At 50.1% G+C, this 12,666-nt stretch overlaps 1 protein-coding gene across 1 annotated transcript; it reads right to left on the bottom strand.

The window, feature by feature from the left end:
* Positions 1-12,666, bottom strand: LOC105076125 (5-hydroxytryptamine receptor 5B). Its single transcript, XM_010964141.2, has 2 exons — positions 11,884-12,666; positions 1-575 (listed from the first exon to the last, which is right to left on the bottom strand). The coding sequence occupies exons 1-2, from the start codon at positions 12,664-12,666 to the stop codon at positions 243-245; spliced, it is 1,116 nt and encodes a 371-aa protein (XP_010962443.2). The 3' UTR covers positions 1-242.

Below are 12,666 nucleotides of genomic sequence, written 5' to 3' on the forward strand. Positions count from 1 at the left end.
TGTTTCTTTGCACAATTTTAATACAGTTATCTCTTAGAATATTTCGGTGGTGTCAGGTTAATCTGGGCCAGAGAGAAAAGATGTGCCTTTGGCTCCTTCACTCCAGGCCGAGATGGGATGGTTCCCAAACACCACTGATGCTCAGCTGTCGGGGGAAGGTTCCTGCCCAGACCACTGGTGAAGGGGAAGAGTTCCGGTTCCCTCCCGACGACCCTACCCACGTGTCTCTCCAAGCCCTGGGTTTATCTCTGCTTGGTGAAAAGGCTCCTGAAGGCATTGTTGTAGTTCTTGTTAAATGCTGTGTAAATCAGGGGGTTGAAGAAGGAATTGGAGTAGCCAAGCCACAGGAATATGCTCTTCCAGATGGGGGGCAGGCTGCAGGCACAGAGGGGGCTGATGAGCGCCGTCAGGAAGAAGGGGATCCAGCACAGCACAAACACGCCGATGAGAACACCCACCATCACCGCCGCCCGCTTCTCCTTCTGCTCCCGCCCCGAGTCTCCGCTCGTCTGCAAGGACCCCTGGGGCCCACGCACCGTGAACATCCTCTCTGCCTCCTGAGGTGCCGCCTTCACCTGGGAGCAAAGGAAACATGGCGTTAAAATAAAATGTTAACGCTGGATGATAAAGCAAGGAGGCTACTCCATCCTTGGCCAACACCTCCCCTCCAGCCTCATTCAAGATGCATTGATACCAAAATCCATCAAGAAAGATGAGGGAGGAAAGCTCATGAAACCATACCTTTTTTAAGTTTTGAAGGTTCTTCCGGGAGTGAGAGCGGTGGTCCCCCCTGTGTCAAATAATATGATCAAGAAAGGGAGGGAGGCAGTTACAAGCAGGAGTCGGTGTTGGACCCAGGAGGAGCCCGTTTCCCCGTCTGTGAAGCTGGGTGACCAAGTCCCCTCCCGCCACCATAAAGCCGTCATGGACGTGAACTGGGAATGTGTGTTGGGGGCCCCCGGCACACCCCCTGGAACAGGCACTCACCATTCATCACTCACAGAGGGGGCTTGGGGCTGGGACCAGGACCCTGCACAGAACAGACCCAATCCCGCCCCTCACAGTGCCCACAGCTGGAGAGGCAGCCCGTAAACATCCACATTGCAAGGAGTTACACAATGACTGTGCTAAACCGATTTAAACACTGGGATAATTTTGTATCGCCTGGCTTAAACAAACTGTAGATACCTTCGTGGTCATAATCAGCTGCCATTTATGGAGACTCGGGCACGCTCTCCACCCTTGACCTCCATCCTTCGATCATTTCCTATTTACGTCTTGAGTAAAGGCCACCAGCCCTCTCAGAGTGGCCTTCCCACTCCTCCAGACTCAGTCACCGCTCCCTGTGATGGGGCACCCTGTTCCCCTCCTTTGCAACAGTGTGTGTGATCAGTCACAGGTGTAGTCTCTGGCGCCCCTCTGGTCCAAGCTGAATGAATAGCACCTGCCTGGCAGCACCACCTGGCGCCTGATAGCTGCCCAGGAGACAGCTGCCAGATTGACAGAGCACTTCAACAGCACGGTCCACACCTGATATCTCTTCCCGCCCCCGCCCCGAATGCTGCCAGTCACGATGCCAGAGGAAACACAGACGCAAGAGGCTCCCAGACAAAGGCTGTGTCTAGTTTCTCTCCTGGAGACGGCCTGCAGGAGAGCCACACAGCCACGGGGCACTGTACAGTGTCCTTGCCCCCCTCACTCGGGGCAGGATGGCGGAGCTTAGACAGCGGAGAAGCCCCCTGGTGGCCTGACCTGTGTAAACCCAGGCCTCCCCGCTCTCAGCTCTACCTTCAAATTCTCGGTCTCTGCCACTCTCCCCCACCCCCATGTTTATTTGTTTGGAAAACCACTACATCAGCCTCAAAACAGATCCTGGCGATGTGGACACAGAAGAGTCCCTTCCTTTGTGAATGCACACCTGCATTCTCCTGCCTGCCACTCAGGGAGAAAGAAAGAAAAGGCAAGCAACTTCACAAGAGAACAGCCGGCATTTCCCTCCTCCCCCCTCCTCTGTCCCTTACAAAGGCCTGGCTTGGGGTCCAGCCGGCCCCAGGTTTCCCATCCTCATCCTCTCCGAGGCAGGTGGGAGCTGCAGGTCACCTCTCCCCTTTAGAAGAGGTAGCACTGTCCAGGGATCATAGTAGACCACCCTCAAGTCACCAAAAAAAGTCTGAGCACCCTGAAATCCCCCCGTGAACATCCAGCAGCCCATCGTCGGGGCAGAAGAATATGACCCGAGCCCGAGAGGAAGTGGCAGGTGACTTGTTTCCCTCCCACTCAGCTCATTAACGGGCACTTCCCCACCCATTCCTCCGCTGACCTCAGTGACCTGCCAGGCACTTGAGTTCTTCCACAGGGTAATGCAACTCCAAATCCTTTTTATGCTACTGAGATAAAGACATGGGGTCAGTTCAGTTCAAAGGGATCCTGGGGGAAGAGAAACAGAGAAGGGGAGTCCACTGATTAAATAGGTTTAAAACACCCGGCTTCCATCACTGCAGCATTTTGCAGAGTCCCCCGTTGCTCTGCTGAAGTATTCGTTTGCTGGAAGCCTGTGGTCACGGCTTGCGCCTGAGCCTGCCAAACCCGGTGCGCAGTGATGGCGGAAGGCGTGGAATCTTTCCAGAAACAGTCTCAGAGAAAACCAGTCAATCCGGGATGACCCCGATTTGCAGGGAGGCTGACAAGCTTGGCTTTGTTTGCTTGTTTGTTTGAAATGTAATGTCCAATACAAAGCCGAAAGACACAAGGAATGACTCCGGAAAAGCTCCTGTGAAACAGACACTACGCTACACACTTGTCATGAATGACTCTAATTCATTCATCCTCACGCCAAACCTTCCAGGCATTATCTCCATTTTACAGTCGAGAAGGCACTCCGAGAGCTTCTCTGCCTTGTCCAAGGTCGCACAGTTGCTTATCATTAGAGCTGGAAGTCAAACTCGGGTGTTCTGGGTGGGAGGCAACCCTCTTAACTCCTACCTGTTATTCTGCACTTTGAATAAAAGTGAGTGATCAGAATAGGTCCCCACAGAACCTATTTCAGGATCCCATTTATGCTCGGGTTGCTTTCAGAATGGACATCTGTGGCTTCCTGGGAAGTTCCTAGGGCCTCTAGCAGCCATCTCTGGGGCCATCCCCGAGCTTCTCCATCTTGGATGTCTTCTCAGCCTCTTTGCCCTGACTGCCCTCTGTGCACCTGTTGGAAAATGACTGTTCAGGCTTAAGAGCCCTCCAGCCCCGGGCTAGAACGCAGAAATACGGACTGTTGAATGCCGACAACCAACAGCACCCGGCGCTTTTTGGTCCTGCTGTAGGACCAAAGCACAGGTGCCCTGGATGCACAGAAGTTTGGAGACATCCGATGGCCCAGCCAAGGCCACACAAGCCGGGCCAAGCAGAACCAACGTGCCTGCTCGGTCTGTCTGGTTCCAGGCCTGTGTGATCTCTCTCTGCCGCTCTGAGACATGACCTAAAACATGAGTTCACCTAAACATCTCTGCAGAGTTTGAAGTTTTTCCATCTAAAATTAATTAAGGACCAAATCTGCCAGACAACATACACTCAGACATTAATCTTCTACTGTGTATATTGGGGACTGTGCTCTGGAATTTCCCATCAAGTCCCAGTTTCAAATATTCCGTCCCAAGATTCCCACACGCACTCTGATACCAGGGCATGGATTCAGAGTCATCATTCTGAATGCCGTGTTGGCATCAGCACTCCAGGAGGGCAGGGGCCACGAGTGTCCTGTTCACTGAAGAACCCCAGTGTAATGGATGGCATATAGCAAAAGCTCAATAAACGTTTACTGAATAAACAGATATTTGCAGAGACGACTCTTAAGTCCCTTGTGTTTCTGCACATTTTGCTAGCGAAGGCACTGACAGCCCTTGTTTCAGACTGGCCTGTCAAGGATGTCTGGATAGCAAACAGCCTTGGAAGATACAGACGGTGTCTCCCAACTAGAAAACAGGGCAGGTTCACTTGCAACCTATTATAAAAGATTCAGTTTTCCTAACAGCAAAAGGCCGGTTTATTCATTGTCCAGCCCTGACAGTGAAGACTTGAGTTCCCTCATCTGGGAGCTTCTCTACTATGTGTGATGCGAATCCAGTGGGCCACTCTGTGTAACTCCCACAAGGCTTTGAGGGAACAGGGAATGGATGCACTGGAGAAGCTCATGCTGCCTCTGTCCCGTGAGTAATAGTCTTTTAACTCTGATCTGGGAGTCTTGTGTCTTCTGCTAGCATCCAGTAAACTTTGGGAGGCCGACTTGCTAGCCTGCAAGCAGGGGACAATCTCAGACCTCATGGCTCCTGACAGTTGTGTAGGAGTTGGCCATGTGAGTCCACACACCGTCTTAGTGATGACAACAAGCAGTTAAGAAGGAACGAGGAGACCCAGGCTCAGAGCAAGTTAGTGTTTGGCTAGGATTCCAGTCTGAGCCCCCATTTCTACCTGTCCAACCATGAGGCCCCTTACCTATATGGTGGGCTTACTGGAGGTAGACAGTGAGACAGCAGCACATGGCAGGACCTCACGCATGTCAGCGTCATGTCCCCTTATCCCTCCCCTCTCTAATTAAAAAAAGAAGTCCAGCTGCTGCAGAAAGCACCCACAAATATTTGTCAGCCTCTAATGTTGTCAGATAAACACCCTAATAAGAAGTGCAGTGGGGGAGGGTGTAGCTCAGTGGTAGAGCACATGCTTAGCATGCACGAGGTCCTGGGTTCAATCCCCAGGGCCTCCATTTAAAAATACATACATGAATACATACATACATACATACATACATACATACGTAATTACTCACCCCCCCCCAAAAAAAAAGGAAAGCAGAAAGAAGGAAGGTTCCTAATCACTTGTGGAACCAACCAGTGTGTGTGTTGTGACACATAAGTCAGGCATCCAGCATGGTGAGGCTCCTCGCAAGGCTAGTGTGGGGGGACCAAGCTAACCCTAGTGACTCACCGAGCTCTATGACCTCCGAGAGAGGGGAGAGGACACTGAAATTATTTCCAATTTTGGTTGAAGGCCATCTGGATTGTAACTGGAATCCCCCATGTCTAACCGAAGTTCAGCAGGTCAGGACTTGGCATACCTGGGGCCCCATCCTCTCCGTCCAAGGTGCACCGAGATAGCCAAGCTCCAAGCTGCATGTCTTGAAGGCACTTTAAAGCGATAACAAACCAAAATAGCCCCTCAGAGTAAACAGGAGCTGTCTAGCTTGTCTGGCAAACGAGGACAGGAAATTTTCTCGGCTGCTTCTCTTGTGCAAAAGAAAGCAGAAAGTAAATTAAGGAAGCTTTCTTGTTAAAAAAAATTAAAATAGAGCACTGCTGGGCTTGAAAAAAAATTAACTTTCCCTTCAGTGTAATTACACACACAACAGAGTACAGTTCGGCTGAGTTCTTGGGTATGATCATAACATTAGGTACAACTCTATCATTCTTATATTTGGAAAATATGGATTATTTGGGGGGGGGGGGTAGGGGGACTGGTTAGTCAGCCTGGAATGATTAAGGACCCACTGGAGTCAATGCTGAGCAGGGAAAATTATAATCAAGTATGTTAATTAAAATTAGACTGCATTTGTTTCTGCTCTAATACCATCTAATCTAGTCATCCCCCAGTACATCCAGGTGCCATCGGAAGGTATTCATTGAGGCAAGAGTCCTGACCCCGAAGTCCCTAGCCTCCCAGGCCAGAGATCCTGGGCACAGGGGAGACTGGGATGGAGAGAGGAGAGATCTTGACTTTTGCACATGTGTTGTCCAGCCTCAGTGTTCTGTTATGCCTTCCTAGGAGGCCATGGCTCCCCTGACAACCACTTCCCTGCCTCAGAGAGTCCAAGTTGCCACTGCACTGAGGGATCCATCCCTCAGGAGAGCCAGATGGGAGGAAAGGCTGAGCACCTCTCTCCAGAGATGGGCGTCAGGGAGTGCACGCTGGGCAAGCAAGCACCTATGTGCCTTTCTGGGCAGCAAGTCCAAAGCTTTCTTTCATTTTCAAGGAACTCGGTGACCTACCAAAAGGTGAAGGATGCTGGCATTTGGATCTCATTCTTTCACTGAGAAGCTCAATCTTCTCCAAGAACGACACGGATTTAAGAAGTAGCTTATTGCAAGGTCACTGGTGAAAATTCATGATCGCTGCACCATACTGTCTACATCCCCCTCTGTTCCTCCTGCTTTCCAATCTTCCCCAAAAATCCAATCAGAGGAAGGAGAAATGGAAGTAAAGGTAAAGAGGCAGAATGAACGTAATGATGTAAGGGAACAAGGTGGAAGTTTATAGAGAGGGGAAGGCTACAGAGATTTCTAAATGGATAGAGAAAACACTCCTTCGTTCACCCAAGTAGTTCTGGAAACTTTCAGACAATTAGATGCCAGTCTTAAAAGAATCAAACCATAAACCAGATAGATGTATTGTCACCCCTGGTACAATTTGATGAATAAAATTCACTTTTCTAAAGTGAAAATAACCTTGCAGTCTGGCATGGGAATGTGTTTGAGTGTCATATTGCTTTTCATAGAAGCAGAACAAGGGTGGTGATTTTTCACTACCTTCTTCTCACATCTGAGCTCTGATGGAACCCAGGTCCCACATGCTGTTCCAACCATAAGCCCACCAACAACTTAGTCTTTTAGGGTGGTCCAGGTGACCTTGGACAAGTGACAAAATCATCAAGGGCTCTGTGTAGATTTCAGGTCACTTAGGAGTTACAGACTGTATGCTGACAACACAGACTTACTAATGTGAGTGTAGCGGATTGGCATAGAGAGCCAAATATTTTGTAATATAACATTATCTCAAGTTCAGACCCAAGTTGTCACAAACCCTGTAACTCAATACCACGCATTTATTTTGCCCTTTCTAGTTTACGAAGTGGTTTTCCATCCACTATGCCGTCTTTCAGGATCACCCCAATCTGAAAAGACTTCTAGCAGAGCACCTGTAAGACTTTACTGCATGTGTAATTCTGTAATTGTGGTTTACTAAAATTAATCCCTTGAGAGCAGAGACCACTTCTATGAAACCTCAGAGTCTACCACATTGCCTGGTGCATAGGTCAGAAAAGGTCAGTCAAGTAATTCTGAACACTACCTGCGTGTCTTGTGGTGGCGGTTTTTTAAATATGTCCCATCGGTTCACTGAACCATCTCCCAAAGGTGGAGCCTAATTCTCCTTCCCTTGAGTGTGGGCTGGAGTTAATGACTCACTTCTAATGAGTGGAATATAAGGGAAGTGATGGAATGTAACTTCTGAGGCCAGATTGTAAAAGGCACTGCCACTTCCTTCTTGCTTCACCCTCTTGGATGAGGGGAAGCCAGCTACCACGTGGTGATACATTCAAGCTGCTCTGTGGAGACCTCCTGCTAACAGCCATGTGAGTGAGTCACAGTCACAACCACAAGACACCGTGGACAGGGACCACCCTGCTAAGCCCTTCCCATTGCCCAACCCACAGAAACTAAGACTTCATACATCTTTGCTGGGCTTTTTTTTTTAGTTTTTTTTTTTTTTGAAGTATAGTCAGTTACAATGTGTCAATTTCTGGTATATTCACAGCATAATGTTTCAGTCATCCATATACAAACATATATTCATTTTCATATTCTTTTTCACTATAGGTTGCTACAAGATATTGAATATGTAATTGTTAAGAAATAAATAACTAATCCACCCCTATTGGTGAGTAATAGCAGTAAGAGGTATAAAATAATAATTCATGATTTATAATTTATAAGATGAATTTCAAAAAAACAATGCAAAGAGCTCAGCAGCTATCATGTGTGGTTTACTATGTTAGTTACTCCATTTCTGCTATTAGCTCATTTACTCTCCACAAGACTATTAAAAGGCAGATGGCAATATTTCTATTTTACCTACGGGGAAAAGCCGACGGAAATGAACTCACTTGGCGAACGTGCTAATGAGTGGCACAGAAAGAACTGAAATCCAAGTCTCCTTGTTTCCAATTCCCATGCTCTGAACCACTGTGCACACCATCTCCCAACACATGTTTATTGATTGAGTGGATGAGCAAACGGTACCAACCAGGGCTGCCTTATAACGTTCACGAGCCTGAGGCATCCTGGCCTCTGTGGGCCCTTCCTCCATTAAAAATATTAAAAATTATATTTTGTGGCCATATTATTATAAAGATGAACATAATCAAAGCTGGGTTCATTATTGTATATTCATTAATATGATATTCATTTTTTTCTAACTTTAAAGGAAATTAAAATTAAACCATTTCCATAGACCCCTAAAAGAAGGGTGGCTCTTGTTGGTGACCCTGCCACGATAATGGATAGACAGGTCCTGGGAGCAACGGGTGCACAGCCATCAGACAAACAATTGAGAAGAAGAAAATATTTGATGTCGTATTTTAAAAGCCAAATGAACGCTCTCTATTGATTTTGCTTTTTCCTTCTTCTAAGCAGTAGAGGGCACAGGGCAAGGGGAAAACGATCAGAACCCATTTGGGGTGCTTTGGGTAGAGCAGAGTGTACTGTATGTGCAGTGGTCTGTCCATGAAGCTGAAAGGAAGACTGCGGGGGGGAATTAACCCCACCTCCTGAGAGAAGCTGGCGGTGCCTCTGTCAGCTGTGTTCAGCTCTCCTGGAAAGGAGTTCATGGGCATAGCTTTGAGATCCTGCTCCCTGTGGATGAAAAATGTCACCGGCCATATCAGTAAACAAAGGATGTTGTGGCCATCAGCCACTGTACCGTGCACCCTGAGGGGATTCAGGATGGAGATAAGCAGGATATTGGCCCTAGAGAGTTAAGGTGCAGATCAAAGGAATGATTTCAATAAGCCCAGACTCTGGCATCTTCCCATACATAGAAAAGCACTAAGTTCACTAACGTGAGATGTCTGGTTTTCTTTAATGTAATCTTTTGATGTTCCAGTTACCTGGGTTGTGTTGCAGAACTCCTATATATCCTGCTCCTCCCTTACCTCTTCAGAGCAGAGCTGTCTGAGAGGCTGTCTTCCAGGTGTACATCCTCAGCAAGTCAGCCGAACAAAACATAATTCTCAACTTTTATGCTGTGCATTTTTTTTCCTGTCGACATCCCCGTGACCCATCTTGACTAGGATATGACTGCCTCCCTCCCGTGAAGTTCGAGATGCTTGTGAGATACTTGTGACAGGGCTCAGAGGTTAAGTTCTGGGAGAGAGCACGACACAATGAAACAGGAAGGTAAAACACAGTGACTTTTAAATCTGGGGCAAACTTCAACTTCTGCACCCAGGAACTGTGTGGTTGTAGATGAACTAACTTTATAGCACCTGAGTTTTATCATCTTTAGAAGGAGAGCAAAGATGATCAGTGCTCACCAGATAGCCACAGGCTCCCCATGATTTCAGAGCCAGGGTCTGGCCAGGGGAGTGTGAGCAGAAGGGACACTCCAGGGCAAGGCAGGTAGAAGCTGCTCTATGTCCAGATCTCACTTCCTCTTCCACAGCAACCTTGGAAGCCACATGTTCAGGACAGCATAGCTAGAAAATGACAAGGGGCTCAGATTCATGAGCTACTGCCTGGAGGAGAGCTGAGCAGGAGGGCCACCTGACCCATGTTGAATGCTGAATGAGAGGGAGATAAACCGTTAGTCTTGGGGCTCTTTGTTACTCAGTGTATTTTAGTTTATCCTGACTACCAGAGGCTGTAACGTCAGTTTGTCTGGATCATGAGGATTCAATAGAAGGATGAATGAAAAGCATCAAACAGTGCCTGGAAGGGGGAACACACTCAGTCAGCAATTCTCTCCTTCTCTACTTTCAAAAAGGGAGGAACTGTTTCTGATCCCTTTCTGATACTATTTGAGTGTTGGGACCTAGCCACAGAAGCCTGAGAAAGGTGAAGGATGTGAACAGCCTCGTCATCAGAGGCCTTCCGGCTACCTTGACTCCTGTCGCCCACAGAAAGCAGTACAGACACTTTGCAGGACCCAAATTCAACTCGACTCATTTCCTCCAGAGTGTAGACAAAAACAGGTGAGGAAAGGCATTGAGAACGTATTCCTGGCACATTATTTAAAACTTCTGTTTAGGCGTCCTGTGGTTGGCAAGCTTGCACTGGCAGACTTAGCAATGTTACCCAAATGGGGCAGCTTTCTGGAGCCTAAAGATCCAGGATGCTCTCGAATCCCATCTCATCTACAACCTCAGCATCGTATCACATGATTCAAGACTCTTAGCCATGACTTAGACCAATGCTGTGTATTAGAGAAGAGAATTTGTAGCCCAAAGAGTGGGAGGGACTTGCCCCAAGTCCCACTGGCAGCCTGTGGCTAAATCACCACACAGCCTCTGACTCCCAGAGCTCTTTCTCCCCATCAGTGGCCACCCCGATTGGCCAGGCTCCTACCCAGGCACACGTGCTTTGTTTCACCTGTTCGAATGGGGTCTGTTAAAAATGAACACTGAACTCAGGCTTTCTGGAACCCATTTCACCACAATTTCTTTGGGTGCACCCTGGATCAATGTAGCTATTAAGTCACCCCATCCTCAGCAATCAGATAGAAAAGCCGTAATCACCTCCCCCAGCATTTCCAAGGGACCTTTCAAAGTACATCATTAATTCTGAATAAAGCTCTCCCCAAACAACACTTTCCAAGTATAGACTTGACTTTCCTATTCTATCCTACAAAATTCCTTGTCTATGTAATAGAGAAAAAAAGGTCTGCTTTTTAAAACACACATATTTGAGTAGCCCAAGTAGCTGAGTTAATTTTCAAAATTAAAACAGAACTAACAACACAAAACTTACCCTGTCTCTCCCCTGCTACCATGCCCCCTTTCTGTGGTCCCTATATTGTATTAGGAAAGGGACAGTAAGTCCTGTCACTCTCCAGGACTGAGAGCTCTCAAGATCTCACACCCTCACACCGGTAAAAGGAAAGTTTGGAGTTTCCAGAGAGAGGAGGGAGCTGATATCTATTAGGGCCTGGCCAGAAGGCAGAAAGCCTGGATTCTCAATACAGTGGAGAGAAGCTCTGCTAAATGCAGGTTCCTGAATCTCATTAATTTCCCGGGTTATGTTCCGGCTCTTGTAGATTGCCAATCAACATCCCCTGTTGATGTTCTTGCTCCAGCCAGCTCCACCCCACCACCCTCCCCCCGTGCCAGGTACCGTACTAGGTGCCTGGAATTCTTCATCTCACCATAACCCTCGCCAACAGCCCTTTAAAGTAGGAATTCACTTGTTTAAAGATGAGGAAGCAAAGCTTGGGGATGAAGCAACTGCCCCAGGGTCCCGAGCTGAGATTTGAACCCAGGGTTCTCTCTCCTTCCCGAGTTACTAAGGATAGTACTGAGGATGGGACAGTGAAAGGAAAGTGACACTTGGCAGGGAGCTGGTCGAGGATTCGCTCATCTGCGGGACAAATTCCCAGCCGCCTGCAGTCCCGCTTAGTCTAGCAGGGCCTGGGAAGTCCGAGCACTCCCACGGATATCAACGCTCCAGTGGAAAAACCACAGAGGGCGCAGCGGCTCAGACGTGCCCTCCCGACTAACGAGCAACGCTGCCCCGTCGCCGCCTCAGCGGCGTGGTGCGGCGGTGCCTGCTCCCGCTGCGGCTCCGTGTGCAGGAGCCCAAGCCCCTTCCCCCGCGCGCACCGGGGACGCGGGCGGCGAGCCCTCCGCTTGCGCGCCGGGCACGGGTGATGAGCCCCTCCGTGTGCGCCCCGGGAGAGCAGAGGGCAAATTCCGCGTGCCCTCTCGGTGCGCTGGTGGCCCACCTTTCCGCGCGTGCGCCGAGTGTACCAGCTTCCACCCCCAGCTCTCACTTCCGCCAGGCTTCCTCCTCCCCCAGCACCCCTCCCCCCCCACCGCCTCCCCGAGACCCCCTTCCGCAGCCCTCCCCTCACCTGCACGGTGGCGGGCAGCGGCAGCACAGCCCTGCGGCGGCGACCGAAGCGAAACTTGGCCGCCTTGTATATCTTCCAGTAGACAAATAGCACCACGCCCAGCGGCAGGTAGAAGGCGCCGCAGGTGGAGAAGATGGCGTAGGAGGGTTCCTGGCTCACCTGGCAGCGCTGGAGCCGAGCGTCGTACGCCTCGCCCCAGCCAAAGAGCAGCGGCGCGAGGGCGATGAGCGCGGAAAGCGCCCAGGTGAGCGCGATCATGAGCACCGAGGCGCGGCGGCGGGTGCGCAGCGTGTACTGCAGGTGGCGCGTGATGGTCCAGTAGCGGTCCAAGGCGATGGCCGCCACGTTCCAGATGCTGGCGGTGCAGCACAGCACGTCGAAGGAGATCCACACGTGGCACAGGCTCCGGCCCAGCCGCCACCGTCGCCCAGCAGACAGCTCGCTCACCAGGCTCAGGGGCATCACCAGCGCGGCCACTAGCACGTCCGACACGGCCGTCGAGGCCACCAAGTTATGCGGCACACGGTGGAAGGCGCGGACTCGCAGGATGGTGGCCAGAACCAGCAGGTTCCACAGGAAAGTGGCAGCGATCAGCAGCACCAGCAGCGTCACCACCAGCACGGTGAAGACGGAGAAGGGAGGCTCTCGGCCAGGCAGGGAGGGGCCGCCTGGGGTTGATCCCGCCACCCCGCCCGGGCTTGGGCTGCTGCTGCTGCTGCAGGCCTCGGGTCCCAGGGGAAGAGCGACGCCGGTAGTGGCCACAGAGAGGTTAGCCGCTTCCAT

The sequence above is a fragment of the Camelus bactrianus genome, chromosome 5 (genome assembly GCF_048773025.1).
Source record: "Camelus bactrianus isolate YW-2024 breed Bactrian camel chromosome 5, ASM4877302v1, whole genome shotgun sequence".
NCBI classification, from domain to species: domain Eukaryota; kingdom Metazoa; phylum Chordata; class Mammalia; order Artiodactyla; family Camelidae; genus Camelus; species Camelus bactrianus.

Bases quoted from the DNA above. Each gene is read 5' to 3' on its own strand.
- LOC105076125 (XM_010964141.2), bottom strand. From the start codon at position 12,666: ATGGAAGCGGCTAACCTCTCTGTGGCCACTACCGGCGTCGCTCTTCCC. The intron at 576-11,883 runs GTGAGGGGAGGG...CTTTGCTCCCAG, and splicing joins CGCTGCCCGCCACCGTGCAG to GTGAAGGCGGCACCTCAGGA.